At 38.2% G+C, this 17,702-nt stretch overlaps 1 protein-coding gene across 1 annotated transcript; it reads left to right on the top strand.

The window, feature by feature from the left end:
• The first annotated feature begins 3,449 nt into the window (after positions 1-3,449).
• On the top strand, positions 3,450-6,846 carry LOC108344516 (receptor-like protein kinase FERONIA). The gene is made up of 2 exons (XM_052866997.1): positions 3,450-5,225; positions 5,858-6,846. Exons 1-2 carry the CDS (start codon positions 3,452-3,454, stop codon positions 6,649-6,651), a joined length of 2,568 nt encoding a protein of 855 aa, XP_052722957.1. The 5' UTR covers positions 3,450-3,451; the 3' UTR covers positions 6,652-6,846.
• Positions 6,847-17,702: the final 10,856 nt, after the last annotated feature.

Raw genomic sequence — 17,702 nt, 5'->3', positions numbered from 1 at the left:
ATCATACAGACTTTCTAGACGTCCAAAAACTCATCTCCTATCAACAACCCATATTCATCCAAATCTTATAAACATCTAAACTAAACATATAATTAAAAGGCAGCGGATAAATAGTATAATCCAAAATTTCATATCAAAAACCTAGTCCCCTTTTAAATCCCTAAACAGATTCAAAATCTTCGATCTATACGTATACTAAAAAAAAAACTTCCACCGATTCAAAATACTTAATACGAACAAGATTTCTTCAAAATTTTCAAAACAAAAGCATATCCCAATTCCAAACCGTACATCAATTCAACAAATACAACAGAAGCAAAATTTCATTCTAAAATCATAAAGAGAATCAAAATCCTAAACATATACCAAATTTAAGATCATACAGAAACAAAAAGACTCAAGGTTAGCTCCCCTTACGGTTTTCTCCTTAGCTAGCCTTTCGAAAACACTTTGCGAACGTTCCCCCGACTCAAATCACAGCTCTAAAGTCCCTCTGCTCCAGAACCTTCGTACTCTAGCCTCTGGTTCAACTTAGGAATTTCTCTCAGCCCCAAAACACTCTTATATAACCAGAAAACGTGTTTGAATAGTAAAACGCGTTCACTAAGTCAAAACGCGTCCAAAAGTCTGGTTGAACCCCTTTCCGATGTCGGAATTACGCGTATGAGTACTCGAATCGAAGCTATTTGAGTCTACTTTCTAATGGAAAAAGAATTAACTAAATATCTAATTTATAAAAAAAGTTATAATTGAAATACTAAACCTTGTCAAAGTCGACAACATTGTATTTTGTACTATACTTCGTACTTTTGTTACAACTTGTTACATCTTGAATTTCTTAGTCTCCTAATGACCCAAAACTTAATTTTTCTTCTAATTTTCAGGGTCTTACATTATTGACAATTAAAGTTTTAACCGTTGCAATCCAACGTTTTCTTTTGTAATAATCTAACATTATTACATCAAAGATCAAAGTTCAATCGTATGAGGTTTGTGAGCCTATGCTGATAAGGAACTGATAGATGCATACTTTTGGAGTAGTTATAAGGGTATGATGATAAAATAATCACATCAGAAATATGCTAGTCGTGCTGAAATTGAGATGACATTAGCTTCTATCTAAACTTGTATGTTAAAAGTTTCAATTTTGGATTTGCACAGTTGTCTACGTGGAAATCAAATTCAACGGAATTCCATTTAAGGTGTATGTTTATTCATCTTAAATATGAAAATTCCTTTTTGCCCACCTTTTGTTTTTCCATCTGTGTATTAATTTTCCTTCATATGAATATTTTTTAAGCCTGTGCCTAGTTTTAACGATTGATTATTTGTTTCACAATAACAAGTTATTACAAAGTGTTTTATAAAATATTGGTTTTTCAATTTAATTAGATTTATGAGTAAAAGAATGGCAAGAATTAACTATAAAGTATGATGTATGTATGAATAGGTAAGGGAGCAAATAGAGAAAGTACGTAAGACACCGAAGACGAGCTTCAAGCAAAGAGTTGAAATGGATGATTTTTTTTTAAGTTTACTGTTTAGTTTAGTGATTATATCATAGGATTATTTCTTAAGTTAATGGATGATTTATAAATTACAAGTTGAAAGTTGAAAGGAATCTTACATGGTACATAAAGAGTGAGCATTTATGATGATTAATGATTCTGAAAAGGTAGCAGTGTCGAATAATATGCCATGGAGGATAAGGAAGCCTGGAAGCCGAATCAGAAGGCCCTCGATAGGAAAATGTTGAAAGGTATCTACGAAAACGTTGCTGTCTGATCGATCGAACTGGCCTGTCCCTTCATATTATGAACGGATGATAGGGTCTTGAAGGTTTACAATTTATTTTTCACTTTTTTATTTCGAAATAGTGAGGTAGTGGATATTGTCATTACAATTTTTCTAAATATTTACAATTTAGATTTAGTCTATTTTCAAAAAATTCAACTAACACTAAAGATTATTATCTTTTTTTAGCTTTTAGTTTTCCTAATTTCAAAACGTATCACTTTTAATCTTTTAAATGATATTCATGATGCATCATAAAGTTATAAGTTAAGAGAGATAAATGTAAAAAAGTTTGAACTTTGTTTTTGCTTTGAGTTTACGTGGAAAACTTTTGAGTCTTCTATTCATACATGATGCATAAATTCAGGTATATAATTACGCTATGATTATCGAATAGTAGTATATTCAGGCATAATAAAAAGTGAGGTATAGATTACGGTTGAATATTTTAGTGAAAAATTAAAAAAAGGAAAAGTTATTTATAGTTTAAAAACTTTTTTTTAAATAAATATCAATTCTATTAAGGCTTTTTAATTAATTAAATATGTATAGATAAATTTACGAATTATTTCGTCAAATATAAATTATTTTGATTTTTTTAATTTACATAATTTTCTTACCGACTCCTTTGTATATTAAGTTAAATCGAAATTACCTACCAATTATAAATTTAACTTTAAAATTTACAACAAATTTATTTATGAGCTTAAGATTTGTAGAAAACATACCTGCACATCTAAAAGTTTGGAAAAAGGATATTGTACATTTTGAACAAAATATTTCATATGAAAATTTTCTACAAATCTCTTCGACAAATACTAATGTAGGAGATTTATTTCAAATTTAAAAGTTCTGTCTAATTTATTATACATGGACGACGGACAAATTATCTTTTGACTAAAATTCCAAAAATACCCACAGAAATCTTGTTGTTTTTACAATTTTTTATATATACAAAAATCTCAGTAAAATTCCCATAAAATTCTAGTAGCGTTATAACTTTATTTGTTATTATTTTTATAAAAATTTGAAAATACACTATTGTAGTTCTTATAACGTACGTAAATTTTAATTGTTGTTTGTATAAATTTTCAAAATTGATTCTTCCTAAATTTCAAATTGATGTTGTTAGTCCTTAATATTTCATTTTAAAAGTACATAAGGGTATACTTTATTTCATAGATCAATTTTTTAGGCATCAGCATGATAACATCATGTGTTGGAATGACAATTTGATTTGATTTTTAGGATATAAGCAAGAACTCTAGTACCATATTTGACAAGTCATTACTATTGTGTTGAAATTAGAAATACAATAATAATACTTTGACTAAGTTTTAGTTTTTAACACTAATTTGATATGGTGTGAAAGTTATTTTTGCAGAATTTTCATATCAGTACACAATTTTAAAATTTAATAACACCTATCACTCAAATAAATATATTTGGCACGTTGCATGTCAGGTACTGCCCTTTAAAATATGCTCTATGAAATATGAAGAAGTCATTCAACTCCACATATTTTCCACTTTGACTTTGACTGGTCCAAGTCATTCACTAACAAACAATCATCTCTTCCTCTCCTTCCAAACTACAGTACTAGTACAAATCATCATATAGTACTAAGCCACACAACTACACTCGTTAACCGCAAACCATGATGCTCCTCCCTTTCACCGCCTCCTTCATACTACTCTTCTTTCTTCTACACTTCTCTACACACCTCAAAGCCTATACCCCAGAGGAAATTTTCACCATCAATTGCGGCACCACCGCCAACTCCTCCAACGGTCAAAGAACGTGGACCGGCGACGCAGATACCAAGTACTTATCTCCCCAAGACACCGTTTCAGACATGGCAACAACACAGTCTCCTTCCGCCAATCAAATCCCTTTCTCCACTGCACGCTTGTCCAGTTCCCAATTCAATTACACCTTCCCAGTCTCCCCAGGCCCTAAATTCCTTCGCCTCTTCTTCTACCCTGCTGACTACTCTTCCTTTCTCCGCACCCACGCATCTTTCTCCGTTCAATCCAACCAATTCACTCTCCTCGACGCTTTCAACGCCTCTCTTAACGCTGACGCTCAAGCCACCGACACTATCTTCAGAGAATACGTCGTCAACGTCAAAGACGGTGAGAGTCTTATCCTTACCTTCACCCCCTCCCATCCAAACTCCTACGCTTTCATCAATGGAATCGAGGTGCTTTCCATGCCAACCGATTTATATTACACTCCACTAGATGACCCAGGATTCACTCTCGTGGGACATGATACGCTATTCAGTGTCGGAAGTAGCACTGCCATGGAAACAGTTTATCGTATTAAATCCGGAGGCCAGGAAATCTCACCACAAAACGACACCGGTTTGTTCAGGAATTGGGCTTCCGAAGAACGTTATTTTATCAAACACAATCCAAAGAATGATGATCTACCAGGTGACATGGATGGGAAAATGAACATAACCGTGAATCCCGATTACTTGGCACCAAAGGAACTGTTCAGAACAGCGCGTAGCATGGGCACAAACGCCACTCTGAACAGAATGAGCAACCTCACTTGGGAGTTCCCAGTTGATTGTGGCTTCACTTACGTTCTCAGACTCTACTTTTGCGAGCTTGATCCCAATATTAATGACATCGGTGACAGGCAGTTCTACGTTTACATAGCGAGTCAGTTGGCTGAAGCACGTGCAGATGCAATGAAATGGAGTCAGAAACAAAAAGGTTTAGCTGTGCATAGAAACTACGCCGTTTTAATTCCCAACAATGGTACTCAGAAAAAGTATAATCTCTCGCTTCAAATGCACCCTTACGAAAGCGGCGTGGATACGAGATACAGCGACGCCTTCCTCAACGGTCTCGAGATCTTCAAAACCACTGTAAACAACCTTGCTGGACCCGAGCCGGACCCCCTTCAGACTCCGCACAACATCATCCCCGGAAAGACAAGCAGCGGAAATGGAAAAACTAGAATTTTTGTCGTCGCAGGGGTGGGAATCGGTGTCGTATTTATCTCTCTTGTGATTTTATTTTTTGTTGTCTCGAGACACATGAGAACCACTGAAACGAATCCCAAGGAATACAAATCCAAGTTGTTCACAGCCACACAGAAAGCTTCCCTGCCGTCCGATCTCTGCCGCCACTTCTCCCTTGGGGAGATCGAAGCCGCCACCAACAACTTCGACGACGTCTTCATCGTCGGCGTCGGAGGATTCGGTCACGTGTACAAGGGTTACATCGACGGCGGCTTCACCCCGGTAGCAATCAAGCGCCTGAAACCGGGTTCGCAGCAGGGTGCGCACGAATTCTTGAACGAGATCGAGATGCTATCGCAGCTCCGCCATCTTCATCTGGTCTCCCTAATCGGATACTGCAACGAGATGAACGAGATGATACTGGTCTACGACTTCATGGCGCGCGGCACCCTATGTTGGAAGTCCCACATCGACTAGAAATAAGGCCAAATTATAATATATAAGTGAGGTGCAAACCTCACCCTACAAGCCGGTTTTGTGGGGTTGAGTTAGGCTTAAAACCCATTACTAATATGGTATCAGAGCCATGGTTAGAGCCTATCCTATCGAGTTCTAAGTGGGCATTCTATTCTTCTCTTCCACCCGCAATCGGGCCGCTATCGGACCACCCAATTTCTACTATCATGCACGAGATGTCTATACCTCGGCGTGAAGGGGGTGTGTTGGAAGTCCCACATCGACTAGAGATAAGGCCAAATGATAATATATAAGTGAGGTGCAAACCTCACCTTACAAGCCGGTTTTGTGGGGATGAGTTAGGCATAAACTCACTTTCTAATATGGTATCAGAGCCATGGTTAGAGCCTATCCTAGCGAGTTCTAAGTGGGCATTCTATTCTTCTCTTCCACCCGCAATCGGGCCGCTATCGGACCACCCAATTTCTACTATCACGCACGAGATGTCTATACCTCGGCGTGAAGGGGGTGTGTTGGAAGTCCCACATCGACTAGAGATAAGGCCAAATGATAATATATAATTGAGGTGCAAACCTCACCTTACAAGCCGGTTTTGTGGGGATGAGTTAGGCATAAACTCACTTTCTAATACCCTACGCGACCATCTCTACAACACGGACAACCCCGCTATCTTGTGGAAGCAGCGCTTGCAGATCTGTATCGGCGCGGCGCGAGGGCTGCACTATCTCCACACAGGCGGGAAGCACACGATCATCCACCGCGACGTGAAAACAACGAACATCCTGTTAGATGATAAGTGGGTGGCGAAGGTTTCGGACTTCGGGCTTTCAAGAATCGGGCCAACAGGCACGGACAAGTCCCACGTGAGTACCCATGTGAAGGGAAGCTTTGGCTACATAGATCCCGAGTACTACAAACGATTTCGTTTAACGGAAAAGTCTGATGTTTACTCTTTCGGGGTTGTGCTGTTTGAGATACTGTGTGGTCGTCCAGCTTTGATTCACAGTGCAGAGACGCAGCAGGTATCGCTTTCTAACTGGGTGAGACATTGTGACCAAAATGGGACCATACCAGAGATTGTGGACCCCACGTTGAAGAAGAAGATTGCACCGGAGTGCCTGAAAACGTTTTGTCAGATTGGAATGAGTTGTTTGTTGGAAGATGGGACGAAGAGGCCGTCCATGAAGGACGTGGTTGCGATGTTGGAGTTTACGCTGCGGCTACAAGAAAGTGCAGAGCAACACGCGTCTGAAAAAGGAGAGGAAATTAGTGCGGATAGCTTTTCTACTACTGACATGTATGTCACTACTACGACTACCACCAGTGAAGATAATAACTATAGTAATAATACGGTGTCGTCTTGGACTCCTTTCTCCGAAATTATGGATCCAAAGCCGCGTTGACCCAATCCAATTAACGCAGACCTCTCCAAATGCTGGCATAATAAAACCAAAAAGATGGTGGGACCTGTGTACAACGGTAAGACTTTAGCATTTTTGTCTCCACATTCGTAGATTTAACAAGTTGTATATTACAGAAAAGTAAATTGAGTTTTGTATACTTATCCAAATATTTAATAATACAACTCCTTTTGCTAAGATGTATTGTTTATGATTTAAATTAAATACTTGTTAAGATTTGCAAGATTAAATACATGGAAAAATATTTAATATATGAGAATTACAAATAGTATTAATAGTTAAATTATTATTACCAACTAAAATAAGTTAATAATATTTCGTTACAAATAATAATTTAGATTATTTACATTATAAATAACTCAACAAAATATCTAAAAAAGTTTAACTATAATTATTTTGTATTTTTTTTCATCTTGATTACAAGAAAAATCTTAAATGTTTATATAAAAATATCTTTCATGTTGTCTGTCAAACATTAAACAAGGACTTGCGGTTAACAATCATTTGATAAAGGTGTGCATACACACGTCCTATTTAGTTGTGTAACTCAAATAATTAGCACAAAATCGTTTAAAGTGTCTTTTCAAATATTTCGAACACTTGTTGACAATAAATTGAGCTATGAACAAGCACACAGTCATCGAAACACTTTATTTACTTGTTCAGAATTATGATGGTTGTTCTTCAATGGATTATCCTTGTATAAATAAAAATAACATGTAATATAAAAAGAAAAGGAAGAAGATTTGTACTGATAGGTCCTCCCGGCATAAGACACGCCCGCCCAGTAATCCGGACGTCCGCCAAATACTCTAGGACCGTCCGTCCTTAGAAACCGGACATCCGCCCAGGAATCAGGGCCGAACGAGCGGCCAACCATCCGAGAAGTGGAGCGTCCGCCAATGTGGAACGTCCGCCCAAGGTTGGCATGTCCGCCCAATGTGGAGCGTCCGCCAGTGTGGAGCGTCCGCCAAAGTGGAGCGTCTGCCAATGTGGAGCGTCCGCCAGTGTGGAGCGTCCGCCAATGCGGAACGTCCGCCCAAGGTTGGCATGTCCGCCCAATATGGAGCGTCCGCCAGTGTGGAGCATCCGCCAATATGGAGCGTCCGCCAGTGTGGAGCGTCCGCCAAAGTGGAGCGTCCGCCCAATGAGGAGCGTCCGCCAATGTGGTAAGTCCGCCCAATGTGGAACGTCCGCCCAAGAGCTGGACGTTCGCCCAAGAAGTAGGACGTTCGCCCAAGGACTGGACGTCTGCCCAAGGATTGGACGTCCGCCCAAGCAAAGGATCGTCCGCCCAAGAGCTGGACGCCCACCCAGGGTAACATCCCTGACCGACCATCATTCCCAACCGACGCACTTCGCTGATTACACGGTTAAATGCTAATGACACATTAAGTCCTTAATGAAGATTAAGGTATTATTGGGCCGTTCCCAGGCCCCCAAAAGGTAAAAGCCCATTACAACTCACTATAAATAAAGGTCTCAGGTATGAACTCGAACTAACTTGATAACGATGCATACACGCATCACAATCGCTCTGTCATATTACTGACTTGAGCGTCGGAGTGCCTTTAGCAGGTACCCGGCCCCTCCCCAACTGGGAGGGTGGAGCAGCGCCAAGGAGAGGGAGGACGCCCGTCCAGCTTGGTGCAGAGAGCGAGCGTCCGGATTGGAGGACGTCCGCCCGGTTTGGAGCATAGAGCAATCGTCCATCTCGGTGCCGCCCGCCAGTGAAGCTTGCTTCGGTTCGTGGGATCCAGCTGAAAGTGTCCGCTCGTTTCCGACGTTCGTGAGCGCTCATCCGCCCGGCCCCAGCATTCGCCATCAGTCGTCCGTTCGTTCAGCTTCGTCGTCCGCCCGTCCGCCATCAACAGTAAGTTCGTGTGTTTTTGCAGGGTCCGCCCGGATCCGGCCGAAACAAGATTGAATACATATTATTTTTATATTGATTTATACAATGAGACATCTCTAATTCTCAATCAACTGAATTAATTCAAATAAACCAATTAATACAATAAACTACGCTTGAATGTTCTTCGGATGGTAGTCACTTTTGTTTGATGATAATGTTAATCATCAACAACATTATTAGCTATTTATATTAATAAAGCCAACTTCTTTTTAGTTTTTAATTCATTTAGTTTTCATTTTAATATTTTTTTAAGTACTTAGATATTGGATACTTTTATCTAATTATATTACTAATTTCCATTAATTTTTGTCAAAATAATTAAAAAGAAAGTATTTCGGTTAAACGAAAAAAGATTAAAATCTAAGAAAGTGTTAATAAAAAGTCAAAATTGGAATTTTTAAAGGATCTCTCGAATTGGGTGTCACTTGAATCATGTACAACGCTGCAAAGGTACAGAGAAACATTTGTTAATGAGGTTGACACCACCATCATGGGTTGGACATCATCTTCGAGTGGTAAGTTACGTTGAGTGTCACTTGACTTATACTGAGCCTCACTTCCTAGTGGTGAAATCCATTTAGCATCATTTCACATGTGTTGAATGCTACTTGGACAAAGAATTCATTCAATGCTTCTTAGTTCACATTCCCATAATAGTGTTTGGTGTTTGGCACTACTTTTTTTTTTTTTGACATTTTGGCTTATTTCTCCTTGTTTATTTTATTGAGACAATGGTTTTGTTGGGTGCTAAAAAGTGTGGAATGGGTTTTGGAGTTTTGTTTTAGCTACTAGGGTTTCCTTAGATACCTTCATTCTCCTCCTTTGATCTTTGTCCACATCCATTTTTCATCTTCTCTTTTTGAGCTCTTCATGACCATGAAGAGTTAAGTCCATTGTTGGGTTAGATGTAAGTGTCGCAACCGGAATCGCGACGGGACGACGATCCAATAAAAAAAGAGTAGATAAATTGTTTTGAAAAGAGATTTTGGAGTCGCCACCATAGTTTATTCTGGAAAACTACGGAAAAACCATAAAATGATAAGGCATGGTCAAATTGAACCAGATTCTTGGTTCGGGAGTCGGTTACGTGTAGGGAAGGTATTAGCACCCTACAACGCCTGCCCTAAGGCAGTACCTTTAACTAAATGTGCGAATGTGGATGTGGTTTTCAAAGTATTTAACTTCCCCTTAAAATAAAATGCTAAAGAAAACAAACAATATTTTTTAGCTTTTTTGGGCCCGACAAGGATTGCCCTTGCTCCTACGTATTCTCATGCAGAATGAGAAATCAGGGTTCCGTAGTTCATTTAGAAAACTGCTTAAGAAACTTGTTTGAGAATTGTTTGAGAAATTGTTTTGGATAAATTTTGGATTTTTGGGAGAATGAGCCTGACAAGGACTGACATTGCTCCTACGTATCTCCACTTTTGATGGAGAATCAAGGATCACGTAGTTCTGCAACGATATTGTTTGTAGTTTGAAAAGTAGATGTTTTTTAGTTTTTGAAGATTTTATATATTTTTGTTATTTTTATTTAGGAAAGAGAAAAGGTTTTTGGCACAAGGACGATGCGTGCGATCACACATGTGCCTAAACCTTTAAAACGTATTTTTGGTATTTTGAAGAAAGAGAAAAGGTTTTTGGCACAAGGACGATGCGTGCGATCACACATGTGCCTAAACCTTTGAAACATATTTTTTTTGCGTTTTGGATGAAAGAGAAAAGGTTTTTGGCACAAGGACGATGCGTGCGATCACACATGTGCCTAAACCTTTGAAACATATTTTTGGGATTTTGAAGAAGGAGAAAAGGTTTTTGGCACAAGGACGATGCGTGCGATCACACATGTGCCTAAACCTTTAAAACATATTTTTTGGTATTTTTGAATAAAGAGAAAAGGTTTTTGGCACAAGGACGATGCGTGCGATCACACATGCGCCTAAACCTTTAAAACGTATTTTTGGGAGTTTTAATTCTAGAAAGAGATAAGGTTTTTTGGCACAAGGACGATGCGTGCGATCACACATGTGCCTAAACCTTTGAAACGTATTTTTGGGATTTTGTCAAATTCATTATTATTATTATTTTATTTATTTATTTTTTGTGATTTTGAGAAAAATTATATTATAAAAGCAAACATGTCAATAAAATTTAAGAAAACTATTTTTATGAATTTACAATTTTTATTTAAGAAAGACAATATTTACAAAATGAGAACAATATCAAAGCTTTAAAGATTATTTTTGATTTTTATTTTATGAAAATGAACGTGCCAGGGCCCAAACTCTTCTTCATGTCAGAAACGGGCCGAGAGACGCGTTAGGCTTGGTCGAATAAGGTGGCTGGTGTCGGGTTTGGTTGAGAAGCAGTGAGCTGGTTGGTTAATGGCGTTGAAGACTGCAAGGTTCGAATGGGAGATATCCCGGCGAGGTCACTGTGTCGGGGCGCAGCCGCATGGGGGGGGGGGGGCCGTGGTAGTGAGCCAGTGGAGGGAGCACGGTGGTCGGAGGTGAAGTTTGAAATGAAAGCATGGAGAATAGTCGTTGATGGTGGCAGGGAAGTTGAAGTAGAAGGTTGGTGTGAAGAGATGGTGACGGGAAGGTGGCCGGCGTGGTCTCAGTAGGTGGCTTGAGTTGCAGTGGCGCCAGGAGGAGTGGGGAAGCAAAGGGGGTGACCCTCGAGTGGTGGAGTGGTGTATCAGAGGTTAGAGGAAGAAGATGGTCCGGTGAGGTCGATGGTGTAGTTGGACGGAGGAAAGGCTTTCGAAGATGATGGTAACGATGTTAGTAGGGGAGGCGACAGCATCTCACGATGAGACGCTCATGGTGGTGCCCGCGATGGAAGGGTGGCGCCGAAAGCAGAAAGGTGGCGCCATGGTGGCAGGAAGCTTTGGGTTCTTAGTAACTCACGGTGGTTTGAGCGAGGGGATAGGCGGCTAGGTTTGGAACTGGGTATTGGCGTGGAGGAGAAGATGGATCTGCGGTTTGTATAGGGAACGGTGAGGGAAGAGAAGCGCATCGAGGGTGAGGTTTGGAACGCGGCAGCAACGAGAGTTTCACCATTTGCGGAAAAGAAGGAGAGGCGAGCTTCACATGGCGGTGGTCTCGGTGGTGGCTTTTCTACGTTCACAGTGATGAGGTTGATGATCAGAGAGTGAATGGGTGAATGGGATTCCTGGATTTATTGTTTGCAGGAGGGGATGCATGAATGATGTAGTGGTTGCTGGTGAGCGTGATGAAGCCGGTGGCAACGGTTTGCCTCGCTCACAGTGGCTTGCGGCAGTTGAAGGTGATGAAGTGAATATAAAGATGGTGGAAGCAGTTTGAGGAGATGATGGAGTCATGCAGAGGGAAGTGAGATTGGGGTCCGTTTTGCTTCATGAAAATGCTTGCTTTATGACAAATGCGTCTGCTATTCTAGTTTGCTTTTATTTGCATTTCTTTGCGTGCTTTATGGGTGCAGTTTTGATTAACAGAGAAAAGGCAAACAAATTTAACCATATACATTGCTTGAACATCAATCATTCATCTCTACGCATGCATAAGGAAAACATATCTATGAGGAGCATGACCAAAGAGCTTAGGTAAACAATAACTTACCTTTTCAGCTTCAAGATGCCCTTCCTTTCTTTGCTCTTTAGTGGTGATCACCCTCTTTTCTGTCTCGGGTTCTTTTTTCTCTTTTTTCGTAGCTTCTCCCCCTTTGGTGCTCTATCCTTTTTGCAGCCCCCCTCTATTCACGAACGACTATTTGCTTTTGTAATGGTGAAACGATCATGGAGTGTCGGCTGCCCCTCATGATGAATGATCATGCCCACTAAAATGGTGTGCCTATGATGCATTGAGTAAGTGGTGTGTGCCCAAGACCTCCACTCAGAATCCGCTTGCAGACAAAGGACCTCCATGTAGAATAAGATTGGAGACAAAACAGTAGGTGGTGGAGATTTCTTTTTTATTTTAAAATTATTTTATAATTTTGTATTTTGATTTTTAGTTTATTTGAATAAAATAAAATAAAATAAAAACAAAACAAAATAAAATAAAGATAAAATTAAATTAAATCAAAACGAAATTTATTATATTTTTATTTGCTCTTTTTTTTTTTATAAAATACATTAAAAATAAAGATAAAACAAAAATGAAGATAAAAACATACAAAGTTTGATACATTGATTTTTTTAATTTTATTACAATTACCCGGACAAAATTGGGTGTTGACAGCATGGCTTCCAGCAACTAGTACCCTTGAAGCCCTTTTAGGAAGAGGGAGAACCGGTTGAACAACAGTGGGGAAGGACGAATGCTTTCAGCAACAGTGAGGAAGGACGAACGGTCACTATTTGGACGAACGACCTCATAGAGGACGAACGTCTGATCCCCTTTTTTTTATTTTTTTATTATTTATTATTTTTTTCTTTTTATATACACATTTTTTTTAATTTTTCCTTTTTATGAGGATAAAACAATAAAACAAATTATTTAGTCAATCCGGACGAAATTGAGTGTTGACAGCTGCCCCTCTTTACTTAGATTTTACTAGATCATATGATAAACAATGTTTTCATATTATCAGAGTAAAAGATAAGTAAAGATAGAAATACTAATTTTGTCTGGATTTTAAGATAAACAAGAAACAAACAGAGAATAAACAAACAAACAAAACTGAAAATTGAAGTGTGACAACCTCGTGGAAGGTCCACCAATGCTACAGATGCAGTGAACGAGGAAATATATTTGTTTTGCCCTTTTTTTTTTTGAAAATAAATTTATTAATCAACCCGGACGAAATTGAGTGTGATCCCTCTTTACTTAGATTTTACTAGATCATATGATAAACAATGTTTTCATATTATCAGAGTAAAAGATAAGTAAAGATAGAAATATTAATTTCGTTCGGATTTCAAAATACACAAGGAAAAATAGAGAATTTTCAATGAAAAGGAATCAGGAACAAACAGGGAATTTCTTTCATTTTTTTTTTTGAGTTAATTAAATTTTTTTGTTTTTTTTTTTTTTTTCAAATAAAATGAACAAGATTAAATGAATGAGAAAATTGAATTTGATTGGGTTCGACCATTGCCATGCAGAAGGTCGTTTGAAAAAAGTTAAAAAATGGGCTCGACCATTGTCTTACAGAGGGCCGAGACACCAAAATTCAAAAATTGCTTTCGACCATTATCTAGCAGATGGCCGAGATAAAACAAACAAAAGGTGTCTTCGACCATTATCTTGCAGATGGCCGAGATAAAAAAAGGAACTGAAAAGTGCTTTCGACCATTATCTTGCAGATGGCCGAGATAAAAGAGGAGAAAACTGCGTTCGACCATTACCTTGCAGATGGCCGAGATAAAAGAAAAGTGCGCTCGACCATTATCTAGCAGATGACCGAGATAAAACAAAACTGAAGAGTGCTTTCGACCATTATCTTGCAGATGGCCGAGATAAAAACAAGAGATAAGTGCGTTCGACCATTATCTAGCAGATGGCCGAGATAAAATAAAACAAAAGTGCTTCCGACCATTATCTTGCAGATGGCCGGGATAAAATAAAAGAAAAGTGCATTCGACCATTATCTTGCAGATGGCCGAGATAAAACAAAAGAAAAGTGCGCTCGACCATTATCTTGCAGATGGCCGAGATAAAATAAAACAAAAGTGCTTCCGACCATTATCTTGCAGATGGCCGGGATAAAATAAGAGAAAAGTGCACTCGACCATTATCTTGCAGATGGCCGAGATAAAACAAAAGAAAAGTGCGCTCGACCATTATCTTGCAGATGGCCGAGATAAAATGGCAGAGAAAAGTGCTTGATTGCTTTGAATTTGAAAATTGGAATTGGTTGAAATTTTGAGATGTTGAAATTTTTGATTTTGATTTTGATTGATTTTTTTTTTTTTTGTTTGAAAATTTGAAATTAAGAAACAAGGTGCTGCAATTCTGTATATGGATTTTGAAACCTCAATGTGCAAGAGAAACATGGTTGATGTAAATTTTGAAATTTGGAGAAGAAAAGTTTGATGCATGTTGATTTTTTTGTCTTTTTGAAGGAAGAAAATTTGATGTAATGTACATGGAGGGGAAAACTTTGATGCATTTTTTTTGTCTTTTTGAAAGAAGAAAAATTTGATGAAATTTTTGAAATTAGAGAGGAAAACTTTGATGAATGTTGATTTTTTTGTCTTTTTGAAAGAAGAAAAATTGATGAATATACATGGAGGCAAATTCAAGGTTGACGAAAATATGTACATGATGTATTGGAAGATTATGAACCTATGACATTTTTTTTAGAGTCAATTTGTTTCCTTTGAAATCATCCAATTTATGATGATCTAGACTTCCAATTTCCTTTCAATGGATGTCCAATTCTAAAGTCAATTGTGCAAAAATGAAGTTTGTGTGCTACGCATTTCTTGACGAGATACTAGTGTGTACATGCTTGATATCAGGGGTTGGAAAAATATGTGGAGGATGATTGGAAGGATTTGGAGAGTACCGGGTTGGCTACTTGAGCCTCTTACTCCTTAAAACGGCTACAAATGCCAGTGTGAGCTAGTAGATACTCAGAAGCTGCTCCAGTTTGGAGCATGGTAAAAGTATTGGTATGGACAAATGTATCTGTGAATTGTGAGGGAATAGGTCAGGAATGAGGGAGTGAGAATATCATGTGGGATTTGCAAATTGACCCAATTTTGGTGGTTTTAGATTTCTGAAGTTCAGGGCGAACCAAGATCATGCAAGGCCCAACAAGGGATGCCCAGTCTTTGTATGAGCTTTGAATATTCAGATGAAAAAAAAATTTGAGATTTAACAAAATTGCTCAATACTCTGAATGGGCAGAAGCATATGAAAGTCACGCCTTGGTTTTGGGTATGAGTCAATTAAGCGAGGTTCAACAAAAGGTTGCCCCCCATTTTGGGTTTACGAATGATAAGATGGACTCAGGATCATACAAAACCCCAAAGTGTCTGCCCCTGTTTTGAGGGTGTATTTATGAATTTCAGTACGGAAAAATCTGAGAGGCCCAACAAGGAATGCCCCCGTCTTGGTACGAACTTCGAATATACAGATGAAACAAAATGTGAGATTGACAAAGTCGTCCAATATTCTGAATGGGCCGGGCCGAAACATATGAAAACTCACATAGTTGCCCCGGTTTTAAAGAACAGGCGAAAAGGTTATGAAGAGCTTACAAAGTTGCCCCAAGTTTGGGACTCGGGGGAAGAGTTTGGATGGGATTTGAATGTGTTCAAGAATTTGTGATGGATATGGAAAGTATTGGCTTGAAAAGATTGTCCCAAACGGTTTGATTTTCCTTTGTATAATTCTAATCAAAAGGGAGTTCCCTTCATCCGAAGACATTTATTTTTCATCATTTTTCATTTTTTTTTTTGACTGCATTGTTAGTCATTTTGATTTGTCTCGAAAATTAAACTTTATGAAAAATTTAAGCAACCAATATTCAATCTGTGTGGACTTTTATTGGGCTGGTAATGTGGCTTGGGCTAAAGGGTGTTGAAAGAAAGGATATAAAGGCTCAAATAAATTTTTGTGGGTATTTTTTTTGAAAAACAAGTGTTACCATCTATACTTTGTATCAGTTATTCGTCAAAACTGTTTTGACTACTTTGCCCTTTCTCAAATTTCATTCTTTGCTTGCCATCACTTTGTGATTCTTTGTATTTTTGCTTCACTTTTGAGGAGTTTGCTTCATTTGATCACTAAGTGTGTTCTTCTTGCAACTTGAGTCGACTTCTACTGTGATGGTAACTCTTGTTCAGGTAAAATTTGAAAAGAAATTTCTTATTGGCTCAAATTTGGTATCAAAGGATGTATTATTTTTTTTTTTTTTTTTTTTTTTGATGAAGAAAGATGGCCACACATCATTTCAAATTTTGGTTGTTTTATTTTCAAAAGATTAATTAGGAGACAAGACTAAATGATCTCAACAGAGTCATTTTTCATTCTTTTTTCATTTTTTTTCATTTTTTTTAACGGATTCCAGGATCTCCCAAATGAAAGCAGTGGAGGTAATGGAAAATCTGCCCCAGTGTAAAACTTGGTGTTTATCAATTGGGCTCAAGAACATGATTGGGCCAATCTATTGGTATAGCGAAGGCTGAAGGATGATGTTTTCAAGCAATGCACACACAAATATCTCTTAAGAATGTGATTTGATCATTTGACTCCAGGAGATTATGACATCCATTATATTTTTTGAAATCTCATAAAATGGATGATTTGCATCGAAAACAAAATGACTCAACTTTTGCGTATTTTTTTTGTTTTATGCATGAAGAAAAGTATATGAAATGAAAATGATGATGCTAGTTGAAAAACAGAATTTTTTTTATTTTTATTTTGTTTTTGTTTTTTTTTTTTAAAATTGGGCTTCGCGGACCAACCTGGAAAATGGACCTTGTGAGCCATTGGGGAAAAAGAGATTTTTTTTTTTTGGAATCTGGGCCTTGCGGGTCAGTATGGAAACTGAGCTTTGCAGACCAGCATGGGAAAAGGGCTTTCTTGGCCATTGGGGAAATGGGATTTTTTTTTTTTTTTTTTTTTTTTTTTTTGCCAATGGAAACTGGATCCTGCGGGTCAGCATGGGAACTGAGCTTTGCAGACCAGTATGGGAAAAATGATTTGAGAGCTAAAATGGAAACAAAGGCTTGGGAACCAATGCAGAAATTAGGCTTGGCGAGCAATGCAAAAATTGATATGAGAAAACTTGATCTAGGAAGATTTGAAAAATGTTTTTTTTTTTTTGTTCAATTCTGCCATGGGAAAATCCAGATCGGATCAGCCCTGAGGAGAAGTAACAAAGAAGGAAGTTGGACTTACCAGGTACATTGACCCAATGGATCAGATGACCTGAGCCGTGTGAACTTGTCACAAGAAGATGACGAAGGAAACCCCCTTTTTTTTTCTTTTACTACAAATTCAACGAAAATCACACAAGACAATTTGAACAAATGTACAAAACATCATTCAACAGCAAAAATGTGAAAACAAAATATTTTTGACATATTTCCAAAAGAAGTATACTCGAGAGAAAAACCACGAAGGCCAGTGGGCCTAATGGGCTCGAGCATTGTTCCTCTTTTTTTTTTTCAATATTTTTGATT

Source organism: Vigna angularis, chromosome 8, assembly GCF_016808095.1.
Source record: "Vigna angularis cultivar LongXiaoDou No.4 chromosome 8, ASM1680809v1, whole genome shotgun sequence".
Lineage (NCBI taxonomy): Eukaryota > Viridiplantae > Streptophyta > Magnoliopsida > Fabales > Fabaceae > Vigna > Vigna angularis.
This window is presented reverse-complemented; position numbering and strand designations above follow the sequence as displayed.

Bases quoted from the DNA above. Each gene is read 5' to 3' on its own strand.
- LOC108344516 (XM_052866997.1), top strand. From the start codon at position 3,452: ATGATGCTCCTCCCTTTCACCGCCTCCTTCATACTACTCTTCTTTCTT. The intron at 5,226-5,857 runs GTTGGAAGTCCC...GGGATGAGTTAG, and splicing joins CATGGCGCGCGGCACCCTAT to GCATAAACTCACTTTCTAAT.